Source organism: Phalacrocorax carbo, chromosome 22 (genome assembly GCF_963921805.1).
Source record: "Phalacrocorax carbo chromosome 22, bPhaCar2.1, whole genome shotgun sequence".
Classification (NCBI taxonomy): Eukaryota; Metazoa; Chordata; class Aves; order Suliformes; family Phalacrocoracidae; genus Phalacrocorax; species Phalacrocorax carbo.
In genome coordinates this window covers 3,459,694-3,480,033 of record NC_087534.1, presented here as the reverse complement: position 1 = coordinate 3,480,033, position 20,340 = coordinate 3,459,694, and the positions used below count along the sequence as shown (strand labels likewise).

At 53.9% G+C, this 20,340-nt stretch overlaps 3 protein-coding genes across 5 annotated transcripts; 1 reads left to right on the top strand and 2 right to left on the bottom strand.

The window, feature by feature from the left end:
* Positions 1-7: 7 nt before the first annotated feature.
* LOC104044054 (kelch-like protein 31) lies at positions 8-9,677 on the top strand. The gene is made up of 3 exons (XM_064471413.1): positions 8-788; positions 4,401-5,612; positions 7,045-9,677. The coding sequence occupies exons 2-3, from the start codon at positions 4,423-4,425 to the stop codon at positions 7,775-7,777; spliced, it is 1,923 nt and encodes a 640-aa protein (XP_064327483.1). The 5' UTR covers positions 8-788; positions 4,401-4,422; the 3' UTR covers positions 7,778-9,677.
* An 844-nt stretch (positions 9,678-10,521) lies between these two features.
* RPL11 (ribosomal protein L11) lies at positions 10,522-14,128 on the bottom strand. Its single transcript, XM_064471417.1, has 6 exons — positions 14,032-14,128; positions 13,510-13,660; positions 12,997-13,103; positions 12,449-12,580; positions 11,554-11,664; positions 10,522-10,595 (listed from the first exon to the last, which is right to left on the bottom strand). The coding sequence occupies exons 1-6, from the start codon at positions 14,035-14,037 to the stop codon at positions 10,566-10,568; spliced, it is 537 nt and encodes a 178-aa protein (XP_064327487.1). The 5' UTR covers positions 14,038-14,128; the 3' UTR covers positions 10,522-10,565.
* A 906-nt stretch (positions 14,129-15,034) lies between these two features.
* Positions 15,035-20,303, bottom strand: LOC104048106 (sodium-dependent phosphate transport protein 3-like). Of its 3 annotated transcripts, XM_064471414.1 has the most exons (12): positions 20,152-20,303; positions 19,667-19,816; positions 19,169-19,341; positions 18,696-18,929; positions 18,503-18,590; positions 18,035-18,121; positions 17,571-17,689; positions 17,195-17,356; positions 16,860-16,992; positions 16,627-16,774; positions 16,233-16,323; positions 15,035-15,718 (listed from the first exon to the last, which is right to left on the bottom strand). In XM_064471414.1, exons 2-12 carry the CDS (start codon positions 19,761-19,763, stop codon positions 15,587-15,589), a joined length of 1,464 nt encoding a protein of 487 aa, XP_064327484.1. In that variant the 5' UTR covers positions 19,764-19,816; positions 20,152-20,303; the 3' UTR covers positions 15,035-15,586. The 3 variants fall into 3 exon arrangements, with proteins under 3 accessions (XP_064327484.1, XP_009506811.2, XP_064327485.1); XM_009508516.2 differs by lacking the exon at positions 20,152-20,303 and having other exon boundaries at positions 19,667-20,135; XM_064471415.1 differs by lacking the exons at positions 18,696-18,929; positions 20,152-20,303 and having other exon boundaries at positions 19,667-20,134.
* Between the last annotated feature and the right edge of the window lie 37 nt (positions 20,304-20,340).

Here is a 20,340-nt window from a genome sequence, read left to right as displayed (position 1 = left end):
CTGTCGGCCCCGGTCCGTAGCGGCCATGGCGGGTGAGGGCAGAGTTCCTCCGGTGCCATCTTAGGGCCTGGCAGCTGTGGCGGGTAGCGCCATCTTGAGTGTTGGCAGGGGGCTGCTGAGGGGAGCGCGGCCGCCATGACAGATGCTCAGAGGGACAGAGGTCAGGACAGCCTTTCCTGAGAGAAATTCCTCTTCATACCTATTCCTGTTGCTGCCCAAGTACCAACAGCTCCACCACGGCTGTTGGGAGTGAGTGGAAAGTAGGTTTTTAGATTCGTTTGTGGCCAAAGGCAAATTGAGCAGGGTCACAGCTGCCCAGCCCAGCTTCTCAGGCTGGGGGCTTGGAGGTGATGTCCCCTCCGTTCACTCAGGGGAGCGGGAATGGCGTCAGGAGAGCGATGTCCTCCCAGCTCATCCCCAGATGCCCTGGTGAACCCCTCTAGGGTGGAGCCAGGCCTTTGGTTGCCTCCTCGTTGCCTCTCCCTTGGCAGTGGCCTTTGGTTTTCTGTCTTCTCCTGTCACTGTCTGCGACGATGCCCTTGGCTGGAGTAGCGCTACCTGAATCCAGCTTTTTCCATGTCTCTCGGGACTCGGCGGAGGGTGGCTGTCCTCGCATCACCCCAAAAGCCTGCTGTAAACGTAGAAGTGATAAGAGCAGTCAGCTGGCTAGGAGGGAAGAGGAGGGAGGAGGATGTTGTGCGGGGAAAGTTGAGGGTCTCTGTCTCTCAACCTGCAGAGCCCTGTGCTGACCAGAGCTTCCTCTTGGACTAACCGGTCTTAACGGCAAGGTAAGGACCAGACCCAGCCTAGAGATGAGTCATGGAGAACCAGGGCTCACCGAGCAGGATTTGCAGAGACCCTGTGTGGGGCACAGGAACTGCTGAATAATGGAAATAATGGCATGGGATGGGGCTGGAGGAATTATTGGCAGCAAAATAGTGCCGAGAGCTGCAGTGTCCAGATAGTTTTCCAGTCCAGCTTGGTGTTTGCTGCAGCTTGAACCCAGGGCTGGGGCCACCAGCAGGTAAGGGAGAGGGACTCTGCTTGGGTAGATATTAAAGAAAAGAAGCCAGCCATAACTTTCTGAAGACATAGTACCACCCAGCGTAGGTCCCGCTTTGCTGTTAGCTCAGCCATACAGTGCAGGGCTGAGATTAGCAGCACTGAAAGGACTTGATGACACCTGCTGTCTTTTAAGAGAAGTTTATACAGCTAGAAAAAACCCCTGTCTTCCCTCCTTTCTGTCTGGGCCCTTTGAAATCTCTTCAAACCATTGCAGTTCCCTAGGTTAATCCAGCAGCCAGGATTAATCTGTAGGAAAATTATCCCTTTCAAGTCACTACAGTGGTATTTCAGTCAGAAGCAGCAACCAAGTCCCATTTTAAGTTAACTGTAGGTAGTAAAGGTCACTGTGCCCTCCTGCAGCCAGACACTGGAATAACATGAACACGTGCTTCAAATTGGAGTCTGTTAAAGGTGCCTAAAGGGGACAGGCAGGATCCCACAGACATCAGCATGAGCCTAGAACTTCTCATGGCTCCATTGTACTCGCATGAAGTGTAATGCAGTTAGAAGACCTCTGTTTTATTGCAGAACAATTTTCCCCCCGACTCCTAAGTGGGGTGCACAGGGGATGGAGAAAGCCCGCTGCTTGCTGGGCTTTCCAGAAGGAGCTAAGAAGGCTTTCAGAGATCAGCTTGCCCAACTGTGATGCTGGGCTCCACATCAGGCCCGCAGGAGCTGCTGAGTGCTGGTGTCGCCTCTCTAAAATGGGGTCTGGAGTCCTTGAAAGGGGGGTGAGCAGTTTTATGGACAGAAACAGTGGCTTGCTGCAGACACTATGCTTGTTTCTGTATAAAAAGGCCCAAAATCAAGGCAGTCTGGGGAGCAGAAGGGATCAGGCAGATCCTCAGCGCAGCCCGGTGGGAGCTGACACCCAGGTCACTTATTTCACAAGGCCAAACTGTCTTGCCCCCGGCAGGCTGCAGACCTCAACCTGGCACCCGTCCTGCTGGGACCGGCCTCAGTCTGGGGGCAGCAGGACGGCCACCTCCCTGCTTCTCTTTGTTTGGCAGCAAGGAGGTTTTTGCAGTATTGTCTCTCAGAGAGATACAGGTCTCATCCCTTGAGAGATCTGGAGAGAACCCTTTAAAAACATTTTCATGTTCTGGGAAATTCCAATATTTAACCTGTATTGTCACTTCAAATCCAGCTGAAGAGCTGAAACTGCAAATTTTCTTGGGGAATGGACAGTCTGAACAAAATGCATGCTTGGAAACATCAAAGTGATGTTGAGATTCAACAAGGCCAAGTGCCGGGTCCTGCACTTGGGTCACAACAACCCCATGCAACGCTACAGTCTTGGGGAGGAGTGCTTGGAGAGCTGAATGGAGGAAAAGGCCCTGGGGGTGCTGGCTGACAGCCGGCTGGGCATGAGCCAGCAGTGCCCAGGTGGCCAAGGAGGCCACCAGCCCCCAGGCTTGTGTCAGCACTGGTGTGGCCAGCAGGGGCCGGGCAGGGATGGGGCCCCTGTGCTTGGCACTGGGGAGGCCCCACCTCGAATGCTGGGCTCAGGTTTGGGCCCCTTGGGACAAGAAGGACCTTGAGGTGCTGGAGCATGTCCAGAGAAGGGCAGCGGGGCTGGGGCAGGGTCTGGAGCACAAGTGTGCTGGGGGGCGGCTGGGGGAGCTGGGGGGGTTTAGCCTGGAGAAGAGGAGGCTGAGGGGAGACCTTATCGCTCTCTACAACTACCTGAAAGGAGGTTGTAGTGAGGCAGGGGTCGGTCTCTTCTCCCTAGTAACAAGCGATAGGACAAGAGGAAAAGGCCTCAAGCTGTGCCAGGGGAAGTTTAGGTTGGATATTAGGAAAAACTTCGTCACCGAAAGGGTTGTCAAACATTGGCACAGGCTGCCCAGGGAGGTGGTGGAGTCTCCATCCCTGGAGGTATTTAAAAGAAGGGTAGACGTGGTGCTTGAGGATATGGTTTAGTGGTGGACTTGGCAGTGATAGGTTAGCGGTTGGACTCGATGATCTTAAGGGTCTTTCCAACCATAACGATTCTATGATTCTATGAAGCGTTGTTGCTCTGAAAGGGTAAATCCTAGTTCCTTTTCCCAGTCCTGAGCTGGGTGTCAGAAACAGTTTCATATCCAAACACACAGAGAGAGTGGCATTTGCATCCCGGTTTCAGAAGGACTGACACCCACTCCAGGATATGACACTGTGATAGATGAGCCCTCAGTGGTGTAAACTGGGGTAGCCCCATGAAATGCCACAATACCAGGGATGGCTCAAATGCCTGGGACTTTTCTCCTGAATCCTCTCAGCTTCTGTGCAAAGCCAGGAGAGAGCAGGGTCTGCAGGCATCTGTGTCGTCCCTGCTCCCTCCGCTCCCCCAGCCAGCTGAGCTCAGCCAGCCCACAGTGCTGCTCTCCCCCCCAGACTCAGCCCTGAATCCTCTTTCCTGGCAGGGACTTGTACTAAACTTTTCCCTTCTCCATATTTTTGCTGAAGTCTCATAATGTGCCCCTTCTTCTTTGCCCGGTGCTAAATACAAGCTGATTACTCAGTTCCAGGAAACCTGATCTTTATGGCCAAGCATAATAAACAGTACCCAGACATGTGAGACTGCAGTAACAGCTATTTCTGTTCCCTCATATATTGGCTGCTCTGAGCTCCCTCGGAGGAGCTGAGGTCACTGCCGAGTTTCAGACTGGAGTTTCAGGCCGGAATTTGGGAACATTCAAAAGCTGGATTTTTGTTGCTGTTTTTTATTTTTTCCCCTTTCACTCGCACTCTGAGCTGGTCACCCCAAAGGGCAACTGGCCCCACTGGTTACCCAGCAGTGCCTTGCTGTGCCAAAGGGCCTGCTGGGGGAAATGAACACCCTTTTCTATGTGGTGCTGCAATGCCGGGCTTCATCTTACTTCGCTGCTGTGTGGGAACATGTCAGAGCTGTTGGGACTTGATTCACGCCATCTGACATGTGCTTGAGTCAGGTGAAACACACCCTGCAATTGCCCCCTCGTTCTGCCTTGAGTCTGTGTCACCCCAGAGTGCAGAGCTGTCAGCGGGGCTGAGCACGGCCCCACACCACAGGAACCAGTGAGTGCTCCCAGCTTCCCAGGGCAACCACCCAAAATCCCATCTTTTTTTAATACAGCGAAGGTGCTGGTACTGGTTGAGAGCTGAGGATCCCCTCTCACAGTCATGGCCCTTGATGCCTTTAATGTAGCTCAGTGGGGTACAGGACCTGGGAGGCAGTTTCCATCCTTCCTTTGGCCTGACCCAAAGAGTATATGAGTCAGCGGGGTTTTTACTTTGCTTAACTGAATGTCTTAAAAGGCAGAAGGACACCTGTACCCCTGCTACAAGGCTCCTCACCTCTCCTTTCTCACCAGGTCGCATTCTGATCCTTCCAAGATGGCACCCAAAAAGAAAACCCCCAAGAAGCCCAAAGTGGTTAAAGAGGATGCATCCATCACCCCAGTGATGGTGGAAGATGCTTTGCTAGATGTTGAACACTTCAATCACCTGAATGGTTTGTACAACAGTGGCTCCAACGGCTTCCACTGCACGGCCACGGAGGTCAAAGCGCCGGACCATGGAGCCAGCCTTCTGGAGGGTATGAACCAGATGCACCAGAAGCAGTTCCTCTGTGATCTCACCATTGCCACCAAAACAAAGTCCTTCAAGGTGCATAAACTCATCCTGGCTTCCTGCAGCGAGTACTTCCACCACCTGCTGCAGAGAGACCCTCAGCTGCACCGGGTGGAGCTCCACGACGTCTCCCCACTGGGCCTGACCACCGTCATCACCTACGCCTACACGGGGAAGCTGAGCCTCTCCCTGTACACCATTGGCAGCACCATCGCTGCGGCCACCCAGCTGCAGGTGCCGGCACTGCTGAACATGTGCAGCGATTTCCTTGTTCGGGAGATGGCTGTGGAGAACTGTGTGTACATCGCCAACATCTCGGCCACCTATGGCCTCAACCAGGTGAAAGATGCCACGTGGAAGTTCATCCGGGAAAACTTTCTGGAGTTCTCCAAGACTGACCAGTTCATGAAGCTTCCCTTTGATCAGATCAATGAGCTGCTGATGGATGATGGCCTGCAGATACCCAGCGAGGTTGCAGCCTTCCAGATCGCTGTCAAGTGGCTGGAGTTTGACCCGAAACGGGTTAGGTATGCTGCTGACCTCCTGAGCAACATTCGATTCGGCACAATCTCAGCTCCAGACTTGGTCAACTATGTGCAACCTGTGCCACGCATGATGCAAGATCCACAGTGCCACAAGCTCCTCGTGGATGCTATGAATTACCACCTGCTCCCCCACCAGCAAAACAGCCTTCAGTCTCAGAGAACCAGGATTCGGGGAGGCCAGAGGGTGCTTGTCACAGTTGGGGGTCGTCCAGCTTTGACCGAGAAGGCTCTTAGCAGGGAGATCAGCTACAGGGATGCAGAGGGAAACTGGAACAAGCTGACAGAGATGCCAGCAAAAAGTTTTAACCAGTGCGTTGTGGTGATGGATGGATTCATCTACATCGCGGGTGGTGAAGACCAAAATGATGCCAGGAACCAGGCCAAGCATGCCGTCAGCAGCCTAAGCAGGTAAGACGGGCTCCACCTGGCCACGCAGACCCTGGGGAGGAGTTCAGAGCTGTGTCTGCCTGTGCCCCAGCACTCCCCACGGGGTGAGGGACAAGCGCGTCAGAAAGGTTCCTCTTTGCTATCAGTAACCGGGAGGTAGGTCTGGCCTCTGCGATAATGCTTCCAGGGAGGGACAAATGCAGCAAGGCCCAGCACAGGGTGCTGGACCGTGAGGCATGAGACCTGGAAAGCACTTCCAGGGATTTGGTCTGCATGACTCTGGCCTGGGCTTACCCTGGGGACTTTGGTGCCTGGGCTGTGCTGCCCACATCCTCCAGGAGCACACAGCACCGGTGCAGGATAAGGGCAAGGCAGGGCCTCTTCAAAGCTGTGAGGCTCCTGGAGAAACGAGAACCCTCATTATTTAGAAGTAACCCATTTTGTTACTCTGGGGAGCTCCCCTTTTCACCTGCTGGCTGTTCCTTCAGCCAGTGTCAGCCTCAACCTGGTCTCTGGCTTGTCTGGATTCATTTTAAGGTAGATTTACTGCCTGTAAGATTCCTGTTGCCCTTCAGGCTTTCTTCTCTCTGCTTCCCTTTGTCTCTTCATCATTTAAATGACAAGGTTTGTTTCCAAAATCCCCATAAACCTGTCACTGGATTGCCAAGGGATTACTATTACTCCTAAGAAGAAGTAACCATGGCAACCTGACATGGAGTATTTTGTTTGCAACCTAAACCTGAACTTCCCAGTGGCTCTGCCCATGGCTTGGCTCAGCCACCTGAGGCTCCACACACATCATCGTCAGCACCGCTCAAGGCCAGCCCTTTGCGGCCCCTGATCATCACTCTCAGTTAGGAGAGGTCACTAGGCTATTTCTCCTGCACTGACTGAGGTTTCAAGGACCTGCTGGCAGGTCTCCTTTCTATTTCCGGCTGGTAGTTCATCCACTTTTCCCAGCCTGGCCTTAGTCCCTGTGGCATCGCTCTGGGGACACAGCAGCTCCAGTTCCCTCTGCCATCTCGTGGACACACAAGGTGGCAGCTTCTTTTCACATGCCTGGCTTTGGCCTGGCAGCGTGGGCAGGGGAAACCTGCCCCTGGGTCCTCTTCTACCTGCCGAGACACAACAGAGGGGACTGTGACAGTGCTTGGGGACACCTCAGATCAGTAGCACTCACCATTTCCAAGCCAGGCAGGAGCCTGTGGCAGCAAGAACAATGCTGGGCCACCCCAAGACAACCTCAGCAGTCACAGGTAGGATCCAGTCCTGTGCAGTGCCATCACCTCCATCTGTACTGCCTGTCCAGATGCCTTTTTATTGCTGGACAAGACAGAGAGGCTCTTCCAGAGCATGAGTTGTCTCCTGTGAAAGCAGATGTCTGGCAGGCCCCACTTTTCCCCATGGCTCTGATACTAGTCCTGGACAGACAGATTTGCCCTTCATCCCCCAGGTACGACCCACGCTTCAACACCTGGCTGCACCTGGCCAGCATGCAGCACAGGAGGACACACTTCAGCCTCAGCTCCTGCAACGGGCTCCTCTACGCTGTCGGAGGGCGAAACGCGGAGGGTGCGTTGGCATCTGTCGAGTGCTACGTTCCCACCACCAACAGCTGGCAGAGCAAGGCAAGCCTGGAGACGCCCCGCTGCTGCCACGCCACCACTGTCATCGACGGCAAGCTCCTGGTCACCGGCGGCTACATCAGCCATGCCTATTCCCGCACCGTGTGCTGCTACGAGCCCAGCACTGACTCCTGGAAGGAGCTGGCAAGGCTCAGCACCCCCCGGGGCTGGCACTGCGCAGCCACCGTGGCTGACCGAGCGTACGTGCTGGGTGGGAGCCAGCTGGGTCCCCAGGGCGAGCGGGTGGACGTGATGCCTGTGGAGTGCTACAGCCCACTCACGGGGCAGTGGAGTTACATGGCACCCCTGCCCATGGGGGTCAGCACGGCTGGGGTGGCTCTGCTGGAGGGGCGCTTGTGCCTGGTGGGTGGCTGGAACGAGAGTGGGAAGAGGTATCAGAAATGCGTGCAGTGCTACAATCCTGACCTCAACGAGTGGGCTGAGGATGAGGACCTCCCCGAGGCCACGGTGGGTGTCTCGTGCTGCACTATCATCCTCCCACGCTCCCTGAGCTTCAGGTCCCGGGCCAGCTCTGTGGCCTCAGCAGCAGCCAGCACATAAAGAGCCCTGGGTGCCACATGGCTTATGCCAGCAGCTAGGGAAGGAGACAGAGCTGAGGAGCATGGCAAAGCTGGAATGGGGAGGCTTGCTGATGTTCGGAGTCACTGCAAAGTCTCAAATACTCTTGTTCCATTGTGGCAAGTTTTGGGCTCTAGGAAGGTGTCTTCTGAGCTGCCTGCATCTCCATCCTGCAGCTTAAGCAGGGCTTGCTCAAGCAGGGCAGGCACAGAAGCAAGCAGGACAGAAGAGCTTTTCTCCTCAGCCTGCAGCTCTGTATTGCAGCATGGATTGGAAAAAATGGAAAAAAAGAAAAATCCTAGAATAACACAGGAAACATTCTACTATAGGAATAGTATTGTGAGACACTTTCGAAACACCAGTAGTATTGGTATAGGTACAAGAAAGTGACAGGCCTAGAGCAGACCATTGCTCATGTAGCATTTGTTCATGGGACTCATTGAAGCTAGATACCCTCAGATCAGGAATAAAGTGAATCTTAATAGCAAGGAAGAAAACTATTAGAGGAATTCACCAAAATTGCTTGCTTTTGCTCAAGCAGAGGCAAACAGGGAAGTGCCCGAGGATGCTATGAGACTCCAGGAGATTTGAGAAGCAAACGATGCCCTGAGAACAAGTATGAGCTGGAACAGAAGCCCTTCACATCTAAACCAGGAGCTCCCAGATTTGTTCGTAGCCAGATCCTGTTACTTGTACCACCAAGGTGACAGCTTGGTTTTTAAACTCAACCAGTGCTTCCCCATTACTGTAAAAGCAGCATCTGACCTGTAAATGGAGAAGCGATTAGGAAACTTGAGTTTCCAGAGGAAGCACTTGCTCAGTGCCTGGGGTCCCTCCCTGTCACTACGTCTGAGTGAGACAGTAACTGGTCTTCATTAAAACGCTGGCTGCCCTTTCAGGGGGTGCAGGGACTGCAGGTGTCGTCCCCCCCCCCAGCACTGCAGAGCAGAGCCTTGCTCTTGGGCTGAGCCCATCAGCACAAACCACACCCTGGCACCCCAAACCCTGCCCTGGTGGGTCTGAGATACTGAGGTTATTGCCAGAGCAGCAATAACCTGTGATGAGGAGGAGGCAAGAAAAAGTGGTTATTTCCTGGTGGTTACATCCACAGATTTAACAAGACATCACACAACAGTCACATGCTGAGGCCAGAGTCTTCCAATACCAGCTTCTGTTACTGGAGCACATTAAACGTGATCCTAGACTGGCTTATCACCTTCGTCTCAGGCCAAGGCAGCTATGTGCTGCTGAGCATCCAGGCAAACGCTCTTGGTTTTGTTCTGGTCTTTTTTTTTTGCACAACAAACAGTGAGATTGCATCCAGGAAGCCAATGAACTGCTCATGGGAACCCCAGGACAAGAGCTTCAGCAAAGCAGGCTGGTTTTCACTTCCTTTCGCAACTCACCAAAACCAAGCAGCTTGCAGTAGCTACGGTTCACGTAAAGGTATTGCTCTTTCTCTGAGAATTCACAATCTCTATTAAGAGTTCGCAGCAAGCATAAAGCTATCCCAAGACAGAACAACATTTCTGATCAAATTCTACTTTCCTCTGTGCATTTTAGCTCACAGAGCACATGCTGCCCTGTGTATTTTGGAGTAGGCTCCACCCTGAACAGTGCTGGCAACCTCCCCTGGTTTACAGCTCCAGACGTGACAAGGGCAGGGTCTAGCCTTTCAGACAACACTGTGCAATCACTGATGTGCAGCGATGCAGACTTGTATGCAAGGGAGTTTGTTCCTTGATTTTATTATAACTTTATACTGTAAGATACAGAAGAGCGAACGCTAGAGGCAGAGGCAAAGGTGCTGGTGAACTCCACTTGTGTGAGCTGTATTGTCCTGCAGGGAATCTTCTCATTAAATAAAGGCCAGTCCTCTGCAGGGGAAGACTCTCTGGCTGTGTAATTACAGCAGCGTAAGTTCACGCTCCTGAAATGTTTTATAAAACCAGTTAAGATCCTCCTCTACCTTCCAAGCACATCCAGTAATTGCTTCAGGATTTCTACAGAACATTGAGAGCACCACAATCTGTGGGGCAGAACAACTCTACCAGCTGCCAGGCACTCACCCACGGAAGCAGCATGGATCAGGGGTTTCTGCTGGCTGCTTGCAATCCCCTCTTTCGGCACCAGCTTTGAATCTTGGCTCAGGAGCCTCGCCAGTTCCCCAGCCCTGCCAGCACCACTGGCCTTGCCCATCCCCCCCACCCCTTCCAACCAGCCAAAGACAAAGAACCCTCAGCCACATTTTGGCTTTATGGCTCTGATTTATTAAGAGGCATTGATTTCCATTTCTTTTGGCTTCCTGTTGAACTTGCACTCCCGATAGTTCCTAGAGCAACCCAGTTTCTTCTGCTAATTCAGAATCCCACATTCATTAAAGAGCAGGCTGTTCTACGGATGATCAGAAGCAGCACATACTTTGTTCCCCTCAGGAATCTAACCCTCCAGAAACTCTGCTCTACAACTCCAGTGGTCAAAAAGCATATATTATTTTCTTTCTACACCCACCTGCAGCCTCTTTATGCATTTTTGTGCAGTTGGACAGGACAGAAGCAGAGGCTGTATCCACATAAATCCAACTCCTGCTCCTCGAGAACACCATGTTCTCTGCATGCGCACAGCACCAGTCCATGTCTTTCTGCTGCCTTTTCAGTGTGAGTGACCCTTGCTCCCAGCAGCTTCCCAGATCAGGAGGAGCCCCCACAAAATTCACAACAGAAGTCAGGGGTTAGAAAATTTTATTTCTTTTTTCTGTAACAGGAACTGCTCATTTACCAGGAAGGATGATGCCATCATACTGTGAGGGGAAAAAAAAGGACAGAAAGAACCAAGTGAGAAAGCTCTGTCAGGTAAAGGTGCAGCACCACTGTTGTGAAAACTGAGCCATCACATTTTTTCCAAGCCAACCAGACAACACTGACATGAAACATCACTTCTCCTAGGTGAGCAGCTAACTGCCTTTCTACTTAGCTGCTGTTCTGGTAACTTCCAAGTGGGCCTTTGTTCAGATAAACGTTAAACTCTGCTCATCAGCCCAGCAGAACAAGAAGCCCCACGCATCACAGGTTGATCGGACCAGAACTACACTCGTCTCTTTTCCATTCCCAGGACTTGGCCCCTGACTATGCCACCATAAGCAGAACCAGGCAGGAGGGAAGAAAAAAGCCATCCAGCAGGAGCAGGCTGGAGCCTGCCCTGCGCAGATCTAGGCAGAGTAGCCAGTAAAGAGCCTCCAGACAGACTGCCCGCCCTTTCCACCTCAGAAAAAATACCAGTAGTCCCCATCCCTGAGCATTTCCAGTCAAGCTTTAGGCATCTCCCATTCATTATCTGGTCTGTGTCAGAGACAGCTATGTATAGGTAAACCCAAGAACTTGTTTTATTCAGATCACTCCATCCCCCAAGTCTGGCAGCTGAGCAAGGAGCTGTGTTAGATAAGCAAATCCTAACCCTGCCTCATCCCTTGTGACCCATGTACACAGAACACTGGGAGACAGATTTACATAAGAGCTGACACTTCCAGCTGTCTTGTTTCTCTTTCAGTTCAGCACACCAAAAAAGGGGCACGAACAGCACCCATGCTCAAACACAGCTTCTACTGCTCCAGAGCAGTAAAAAAAAAAATCAATGACCTCAGCATTTATGCAGGACCAAGATTTCCTGCCCAGGGACTTGTTCAGTCCTTCCACAGTGAAGCATTTTGCTGCTACTTGCTAGGAAACTCTCGAGATACAAAAATAAAGACAGACTTTTACCTTTTGCTGAAACCAGCGCATGGCTTCTTCCTTTCCAATTCTGTGCTTGGCTCCAATGTTGCCAGTCCTGCGTTTCTTGTCAGCGATGCTGAAACCAGGCCTGCCCAGCACCTGCCAGGAGACGAGACCAACAGCACTATTTCATTCTGGCATGTATTTATTTTCTTAAACGTCACCATTTTCTAGGAGGGAAGGCTAGAATTTCCACATCAGTAACGTTTTGTTGCCTCAGTCACGTTTGAGACTGAGAGCATTATCCTCTACAGCCTCAATGTAAGCTGAAAACTAAGGAACTTCTGAGCAGCCAGGTAAGCTGACAGGGACAGCTCCTAGGCTGGACACCTTCACACTGACTCGGAGAAGCCGAAATGAGCATGGAAGATTCACTATTCCATTACCAGAGGCCTCAGCTCTCGAGAAAAGAGACACTGAACAGCACTGCTAAGACACATGAACGGCTTCCCTCCATTTCAAAGATGCAGAGCGAAGCACAGCAGAACAGAACGACTCAAACACGCCAGCCACCACCGCTGCTACGAGCCAGCCCCAGCCTCTAAATGCAGGGAGAACCTTCCAGCAACGCAGCCCATCTTTCAGCCTGCACTCCTGAAATCCCTGCTGCTCTGTCCTTCCCCAAACCTCACACAGCTGCCTCAGTGTTATCCCAGCAGTACCAATAACAGCAGTATTTGTTTCAGAAGAGGCTTTGAGAGACTGGTCATAAATCAGGGATTTTACAGCAGCCCTGGGAATCTTGGTTTAGACTTGGATTTTGTTGACATTTTTCTATCTTCCAGCACTTGTCAGCAAATTCACGCAAGCCCGTTATCATTCCAGGTTCCTTCCAGAGCTGTCACACAACCCCAGTAGCTGCAGGGAAGCAGGGAATACGCACCACGTAAAAGTCCAAGCCGTAGATACCAATACTGGGATCGTATTTAATCCCCAGATCGATGTGTTCCTGGATGCCAAAGCCAAAGTTCCCAGTGTCCGAGAAATTGTTTTTTCTCAACTCGTATTCTCGCACCTGAAACATTTGTTGTCAGTTACTGTTTCATTATTGACTGCAAACAGAATAAGAAGTCCTGTGTGTTCCAACTGTTACCAGACCCACAGCTTGCTTACAGGCTACTAAGTCTTTAGACCCAAGGTTTTGCTCCCACAGCCTGCTCATAAATCACAGCAGCAAAGACAGAACCTCAAGAGGAAACAGTAACTTGCACCCCAATAGTTCTTAAATAAGGAAGAAGCAGCAACCCGAGAGAGAAACAGTGCAAACACAGCAGCCTGCGGGTCAGGCAAAGGTACTACCCAACCCTTAACATCCATGACTGATCTATAACTAGATCAGATGCAACGTTTCAAAGCACACACCTTTCCAGTCAGTACAGATTAAGTTTTGTTCTTTTACAAATCAAAGATCCAGATCAGCCAAATTCTCACCTTCAACCCCTTCTCCAGAATCTCTTCTGCTTTGGCCCCACGAACTGTGCAATGAACAGCAATCTTCTCATTCCTCCTGATGCCGAAGGATCTTACAGTGTATCGTGCTGTGGGGAGCAACAATTACACTTAAAGGCTATTCAGAGAATTCCCACTCAGGGGATTCAGAGCTTTAAGAAGACTAAATGAGTTTATAGAGAACAAAAAAACAACCAAGGCAACCAAAGCGTTCTCTCTCTGGAGGTGAGGGCAGAGCAGCAGCCTGAGCCCAGAGGCAGAACTTAACAAACAGAAACAACCACCTGCACCTGAATATTTAAGACCCCCGATTCGCACAAGGTCCCCATGGGAGCAGACCTCCCCACGCTGGCTCTGACAAGGAGCCGCTTCACCCTCTGCGTGCTCAGGAGAGGAAGGAAAACAACCACGGGTAAAACCAGTAAACAAAGCTGCTCCTACGCAGCCCCCAGCACACACAGCCCCCCCCCCCCGGCAGGAAAACCCACCCCTCACCTTTGGAGAAGACAGGGGTTTGGCCTGTCAGCTGCTCCAGCACCTTGGCCGCTCGGGTGAGCCTGTCCCCACTCTCCCCCACGCAAATGTTGAGGCAGAGCTTGCGGATGCGCAGCTCCCGCATGGGGTTCTCCTTCTCACCTTGGTCTTGCTGCGGAAAAACGACACGGGGGATAACGAGGCGCGACCGGGAGACAGCCCACCGCTCGCCCCAGCGAGCCGGAGAAGGCTTCGCCACGCCGTTACCGCGGCCTGACACTGGGCCCGGTTCCAGCCCGGGGGGCGAACCCCGGCGCGGCGGCGGCCCAGCCACCGGGCAGGCCGCGGCCTGTCATGGCAGCCGCTTACCCCCGGGCGCGCCCGCCGCGTCCTCCCTACCCACACCGGCCCCGCAGCTCTCCCTCACGGCCATCCCCCGCTCCCGCCCGCGCTGCCCGTGGCCCGGCCGAGCCCCGCCGAGGGCGGATGGCAGCGGATAGAGACAACGCAGCCCTGCCGCGGCCCGCGAGCGCCTCCACTCACCGCCATGGTGGGGGCGGGGAAAAGACCAGCTGGCCGCCGCCGCCGAGCCTTGTGGGAAAGGGCGGCGGGAACAAGCGCGCCCCCTAGCGGCCGGAGGGCGGCGACGCGCCCTCCACGGTTGCCGGGGCAACCGCAGGTGGGCGTGGTCTCCGGGGATCCCACGCGGCCATTTCGTCCCACGGGTCCGGGGGGGGGGGGGCGTTTCCCGCCTCACCCCCTGCCCCGCAGCCGGGCTGAGAGCACGGACCGGCCTGCGCCGGTGCGAGCAGCTGCCTCGGCCGTGGGACTCACCCCCGAGGGCACTGGGGCGGGTGGTGGAGGAGGGGGCTGGGTCCTGCCAGGAGCCCCGGTTTGCCGCCGAGGCCAGGAGGGATGATCCGCAGCGGTTTTGCTGGGAGGTGCCGCACCAGAAAGTGTTGGAGCTTCTCCACTCCCAAGCAGCATCGAGTGTGTCTTACCCAAGCCTGGCTCCCGGCGTTTCTCCCACCCCCACATCCCTGAGTTCCTTGTACCAGACCTGGGAACATATTTCAATTGCATTTCACTCTTTCAGGGAAGCATTTGTGGGTTTCAGATCTCTGCCTGGGATCTGGATCCTCTTTTTTCACCTTTGTGACTTAGTCTGGAGCAAGGGAGGAGTCGCAGCCCACTCCCTCAGGTGGGAGCAGAGCATAACACAACTCTGGGAAGGGGGCAAGCCAAATTCACATCCCTTTTGGGCTCCAAACTTCTCTTTTAGGGGCCACATCCTAAGCTGAATGCTTGCAATGAGGCTTTCGCTCAGTAAGGATGACACCAGCTCAAGGCTTTCCCTGCTTGGCGGGTTGGACTAGATGACCTTTAAGGTCCCTTCCAACTGAAATCATTCTATGATTCTATCCCCTTCCCCACCTCCCAGGGGCCATGCTCAGGGCTGCCAGGTTGAACTCTGTAATGCCCTCCCTAGTTTTTTGCCCCAGTTGCTTCTAAAAGGAGATGAAGGATAAATGAATTATCAGCTTGTCTCATTAAGAAGAGAAAAAAAGTGTTAGGTGTCTCTGTGCAGAGGGTGTGAGAAGCTGCTAGTTAAAAAGTAACATTACTACTTTATCAGTTTACTTAATCTAAGAACAGCTTTGCTGGAAATAGCCACAGGCTCCTTCCAGAGCTTGGCAGACAACCAGCTTTACCAGCTCTCTGTGGATCCTGTTTAGGACATGCTGCAGCATGTCTTCCCATGGGCAAAGGCTGAGGGCAGGGTTAAATGCACAGCGGGCAACATAGGTCGAAGGGCTGGTGCCTCCCCCGGTGAGCAGGTTGGGTTCAGAAGGTGGACGGAGCTGGGTGAAGGTGCTGGGCACTTCAAGAATCAGAGTGCAGGCAGGGCTGGGTAGCTGCGTACGTAGCTCATGCCATCACCTGAGGATGCTGCAAGGGCCCTGGGAGCAGGCAGGAACACACATCTGAGCTTTGCTGCACAGGCAAGAGCAGGGTAGCGGGGGGAGGGGGTGGCTCCTGCCTGACCCGTGCCCATTTGCAGCCCATTCCCTTGTGCACCCTCCCATGCTCGTGGCTGTCATTGCACAGCAGCATCCTCCCTCGCCCAGTCTTGGATGGTCCCGCTGCCAAAGGCTATGTAGAAGATAAGGCCAAACAGGTTGAGGGCTGCAGATATGAAGAAGGCATTCCTCCAGCCAGTCTGGAGATCCTGGGGGGCCAAGAACAGTTCACGATGGTATCACCCTTCCCTTTATCATCATATAGTGATCACCCAACTACTGCCACCCAGTTCACTGGCATTAAACTCATCTCACCAACTTGAGTTGGCTTTGCTCAACTCAAGACATATGCCAGACCCCCTGTTGTTGGAGATGTATTTCCTGCCTTGGTATTTTTGGAAACATTGTGTGCTGTGCTGAATTCAGGAAGCTTTCCTTCCTGGCACAGAGCTTCCCCCTCACCCCACTCCCTCAACCCTCTCCCCATCTCTAAGTACATCCAGATGGGGCCCATGTGGAGCTCTTGCTGCTTTCTGAGTCATCCCCATGTCCTCAAAATGGTCCAGAGCTCTGGTTTGCCAGGTGCTACATCACATATGTTCATTGGGAGTGGGGGTTGGCTTGGAGTAATTTTTGATTCAGTGCAAAGAAAGGACTCAATTTCTGAGAGCAGACCTGTGTTTTCTTCCAGGGATGTGCCTGTGGTTTGTGGCCCCAAATTACCTGGCTGACGAGAAGTCCAACTGTGGTAGGAGCAATAATTCCTGCGACTATGCCAAAGGTATTTGTGATTCCCAGCAGGAACCCTGCATATCTGGGGAGAGGAAGCAAAGATTTCCTGAGCGAGGCAGAGAGGAGACTGTCACAAGAAGGGAGAGGAGTAGGTGCTGCCAGTCCCTTTCCTCATCTGCATGAATAATGCCTGTCATGCTGAGCAACAGGAGGATCTTCCCTGCAAGACTGAGGGGGATTTTAAGCCTTTATTTTACTCCTTAGCTTACAAAGCCACCAGCTACAGAAGATAAGGGAAGGGAGAGTAGGAGTTGCAGAAGCCTTGGAGGATTGGGAACAAGAAGGACGCAGAGCCAGGGAGGGCACAGAGGTCAGACCCACTTACCTAGGCGCTATATCGATGTGGTTAATATTGATGCCTGCCCCTGTCATGCTGATTATTGTCAAGGCCAGCATCAGAAGGACCACAGCAACCATGGAACTGCAGCCAATGTAAGGCACAGCCACCAGGAAGATGGCTGGGAGCAGCATCCCTTGGGAGGAAAAGGGGATGTGCTTTGTAACAGGCCACACAATTGTGTTGGAAAGGCTGGACGGCAGATGAAAGCTTGTCCTTACCAAGTGCTGAGAAGAGCTTCCTGATGGCTGCTGTGCCAAGGACTTGCCTGGCCAGCAGGAAATCAGCCAGCAGCCCAGCCAGGATGTGCCCCAGCCCATTCCCAATGTAAGGCAGGGAGGAGAGGAGCCCGTTCTGCAGAGCAGAGAACAAGGCATTGTCACATCTATGGCATGAAGGAACAGAGCCAAGAGCTCCAAGACTGCAGCTCCCTTGGTCCCAGAGCCACCGGTCTTCAGGAAGAGGTGTTCCTGAGGACTCCATGTTCCCAGCCTACAGAGGGACCAAGTCCTGTCGCTGTTGCAGGGACCAGCCTCTGCTGCAGGGCAGCACTCACCTCTCTGAGGTCAAAGTGGAGGACGTTGCTCATGAACATGGGCATGGAGGTCAGCAGCATGTAGAACAGCCAGTCTGTGCAGAAGCAGGCAATGGTGATTGCCCAAAGAGGCAGTGATTTAGCCATGGCCACAAGTGGGAGGGAGCGGCCATGAGAGCTGCCCTGGAAGGATTAAAACATCAGCCAGTGCCTCCATTCCTGTCTCCCATCCCCTGGGCAGGCTGTCCAGGCTTTCCTCAGCCTCTCCACCTGCTGCTGAGAAGACTGGGACTAGCCCTGGTCACTGTATAAGGAGCCCAGCTGAACTGACTCAGAGCAGTCCCTTTGCCATGGTGTCTGCAGCATGGTCAGTTGTGGTTAAAAGGTTTGTGTGTACCTGGTGAGCCAGCAACGACATGATGTACTCCTGCTCCCCGGCACTAATCCATGGGTGATGTGCAGGGTCCTCATACACGAGGAGGAACCAGCAGAGGCACCAGGCACAGCCAACGCCACCTGCCAGGAGCGGGGCTCTCAGTGCCAGCTCGTCTTACAGGGAGCTGTGGCAGAGCTCAGAGCCAGCGGGAAGATGGAAAGGGAGAACTCCCCTTCACCCATAGCTCACAGTGGAAGAGGCCGAGTTGATGGAACAAAAGGTTCAGCAAAGGCACATTCCCTAGTAGTACCAGATAAAATGGCTTCATCCTGGCCTGGCAGGTGAAAGGGGAGCCCAGAGCTCTGTGTGGGACTAGTAAGGACAGAGCTGGTCCTGCTGGGCTCTGATGGGAGCTTTGGGAGCTCTGCCAGCAAACGGGTCTGCAGCAGGGTTGGAGCAGAGGGACATAATGAGCCATTACTCACCAAAGATGTAGAAGACAAAAGGCCACCCCAGACTCTGGCAGATGATCCCAGCCACAAGGAGAGCAACGAAAGTCCCAAAAGTGCATCCTAGGGATCAGAAACCAGAAAAGTGATTTTAATGGGATTTTGTGTGACCAGCAGCGAGTGGGACAGACCTACAGCCTCCAGCCTGATTTGTGATGGGAAAATGTGGTGGCACAAATGAAGCGCCTGTGCAGACACACACCCTTGTACCAGTTTTGCTCCCTTCAGTGTCTGGGTTCCCTCTCCTGATCTGAGCCGAGGGGACAGAGAAGACACAGGATGGGAGGAGGAGAGGTGGAAAGGCTGAATGCTGCTAACACTTCTTTGCCAAGGACCCACAGCCTTCAACCTGAGGCTGCTACAAGGACTGTCTTGGAAAGAAGGGGGTGAGGGGAGGTCCTGCACTTAATGAATTGATGGTAGGGAGAAGACCTTGTGTCTTACCAGCATCAGCGACATTCATGAGCCTGCTGCGTTCTAGCGGAGGGGCCCATTTTGCCCACAGCGTGTACTGAGCTGGAAATATCACCCCCTGCAAAGGACAACAGGGGCCGTGGAGGGAAGGGACATGGGGAGTGCAGCCAGGGAAAACCAGGGTGGGTTTTGTAGCCTGGCAGTGCCTGGAGCCACGACTGACCTCAGCCAAGCCCAGTAGCACCTGCAGCCCGATGAGGAAGCTCACACCAAGCTCTGCTGCTTGGGGCACGAGGAGGGTGAGCACGGAGGAGAGCAAGAGCCCGCCGCCCAGCACAGGTTTCCCCCCGAAGAGCCCTGAGCAGTAACCGCCCAGCGCCTGCGTGAGGCCGTAGCCATAGAAGAAGGAGCTGAGGATGATTCCTTGAGTCTCAGCGCTCCAGTTGTACCTGGGCACCTGGAGGAGTCAGAACATGGCTGTCAGGCAGAGATCTCTGTTTTCCAGGCACAGACTCCCCCAGAAGGGGAGAAGCAACCAGGAAATGCTCTCAAGCAACGAACTGAGCTCTCTGCTCCTTCACCCTCCTTGTCCTCAAGAGTTTTCTCTGCTGCTTCCACACCTGTCCTCATGCAAAAGCAAGAGTGGACTGAGCCTGGGAAGCGCCTTTCAGTTATCTGCATCTGCTTTGCACTTACTTCCTGAGCAAATCCTGGGTAGGAGCCGCGGGGAGCGCTGCCTGACCAGTTGCGAGGATGGCTGCTGTTAGTCATGGCGACGATGGCGATGCTGAGGCTGACCCGGAGCGCGTATGCCATGAAGAGAGAGACGTGCAGGATCAGGGCCAGGCCGCAGCGAGCGGAGCAGAGCTCTGTGGAGGGAGAGCACCCACAAACCAGGGCTGGTCGGAGAGGCCACAGGTTAACTCTCATCCCCTCCTGCAGATTTGCCAGGCAACCACCCTACTGCAGCAACAGATGGCCCTTTCCAGCTACCCTCCAGACATCTACCACTGAGCCCCTGCCCTCCTCCTTTGCAGGGATGGCAGTGCGTATCTTCAGAAGGAGAATGGAGGGGCAGGAAGGTGAGGAGACTTGCCCAACATGGAGGGGACACATTGAATCCTGAAAGTCTCTGGCTCCCAGGCCCTGCTGAGGCCACACTTCAGCCTGCTGCTCCCCAGGGAGCAGCTTTACCTGTGCGGGAGGAGGGCTGCTGAGCAAGCAGAGGGGCTTCGTCCTGTTCTGCCTCCATCCCATCCCCTGCCTGTGTGTTGTCCACGTGGCGCTGCATCCTCTCCTGCCTGCGGTGCTGCTGCCTGCTTCTCCTCAAGTTAACGTCCGGCCCTGCTGGAAAGCGAATCTCAAACACCAACAAACATGGGAGTAGCCAGGCTGTGACCCCTGGCATTTCCTCCCAGCCCCGTTACCGGCAGGGCGAAAGCGGAGCAGGCTGCTGGCATGAGGCTCTATGAACACAGTGATTTACAGCATCCTCAAACCTCCGGGACAGCCTTATTTGCCTTCGTGGTTTATAACCCTCGACCATGACAGCCTGACAGGGCAGTGGGGTCTTTCCCACCCCGGGGTGCTCCTACAGACACCCTGGGGGTACCCACAGCCCTCCCTTGGCTGGTGCAAAGGGAGGCTCCTTCCCAGCCCTCCCAGGGTGGCTCACGTACGGGGACAAGTGTCTCCCGCAGGCCAGAGGGGACCGAAGGGATCGTGGGTCTCCTGGGTCCGTATCCCGGGGCGGGGAGCAGGACGCAGCCAAGCGCTGCGGCAGGATTTGGGATTTCAGGGATCGGGGTGTGAACGAGCAAGGCCGGGGCTCGAACCGACTGATCCGCGGGGACTGCCCCCCGGCCACG